The 1,075-nt window shown below is 65.0% G+C and overlaps 1 protein-coding gene across 1 annotated transcript; it reads left to right on the top strand.

The window, feature by feature from the left end:
- Positions 1-29: 29 nt before the first annotated feature.
- On the top strand, positions 30-561 carry EMIHUDRAFT_373983 (hypothetical protein; the record flags this gene model as incomplete). The annotated part of the gene is given in 2 exon segments (XM_005774199.1): positions 30-386; positions 402-561. Coding segments are annotated over 2 exon segments (228 nt in total), but the record flags the coding sequence as incomplete, so codon positions are not given.
- Between the last annotated feature and the right edge of the window lie 514 nt (positions 562-1,075).

Genomic DNA, 1,075 nt, shown 5'->3' with positions numbered 1-1,075 from the left:
GAGCTACCCGCCCCGCCCGCCGTGCCGCCTCTCCCGCTTTGACCTCCCCCAGCTGCTTCTCCTCAAATCAACCTGTGAGCTTGCGAGGGCGGCGGGGGTGGGAGTGCTCTCGGGCGGCGTGTGCGAGCGCGCGCGGCGCGAGATCTCTTTCGCGAGGGCACGGTGGGTCGGGTGAGTATCTCGCGCGCTTGCACTACTTCACGTTATATCAGGCGCTGCCCCTGACTGCCTTTGCAGAACCGCCAGCGGCGGTGGTCGAACCGGTTCGCGGTTCGAGCTGGGACCTTTTGGCTCCCGGCTCGAAACTCGCTTGGAGGGTTGCTTCGCTCTCGCGGAGCGAGCGCGGGCGCGCGGGTGCGTGTGCGCGTGCGCTGCTGCAAGGCGAGGCGCGGCGCGGCGCGGCGCGGCGCGGCGCGGCGCGGCGTGGCGAGGCGGGCGGCGGCGGCTCGCGGTCGTTCCTTTTGCCCGGGTGAGGCGTGGCTTGCGCGTCGCGTGGTGATGACGCCGCACGTTGAAAAGTCCTTGGTGAGCCACCGCGGTGGCAGCGAGCCAAAGCAAGCCACCTGCCGCATGACGGGTTGACCTAGTGGTGAGCTGCAAGCAGCGACGGGCGACGACGACTTACCGGATAACGGCTTTAGCGCCTCCCGGTCGCGGTCCCCCTCGCGCCTCGGCACACCTCCGCTGCTTCGTTTCCCATAGCCGAAAACCCAGGGGTCGGTCGGTTTCTGCGGCGCGCTCTGTTTTTTTCTGGGATCTGTTTTCTGGGACACCCGCCTCGATTTCCCGTGGGATCTGCCTGTGGGTCTGGTTTCTGCGGTGTGAAGACATCTCCCGCTTCGTCCTAATGAGCTCATTCCTGCCAATGAACAGGTGTACCCCCTCCGATTTTTTTTTCAAATGGGAAACCGCGAAAACGGAACGGGATCTGCGTTCTGGTTTCTGGTTTCTGCTCCGATTGGTCGCGACTGGTGATGAGTGTTAAGCTGAGGTTGTCAACGCCGGGTGCGGGCAATTCTCGGCACGGATCGGCACGTGTGGTAGCGTGCGATGAGGCCTTGCCAGCTCATGGTGG

This window comes from Emiliania huxleyi (assembly GCF_000372725.1).
Source record: "Emiliania huxleyi CCMP1516 unplaced genomic scaffold EMIHUscaffold_3189, whole genome shotgun sequence".
Lineage (NCBI taxonomy): Eukaryota > Haptophyta > Isochrysidales > Noelaerhabdaceae > Emiliania > Emiliania huxleyi.
Note: the sequence above shows the minus strand (reverse complement) of the source record. Positions and strands in the feature narration are given on the sequence as shown.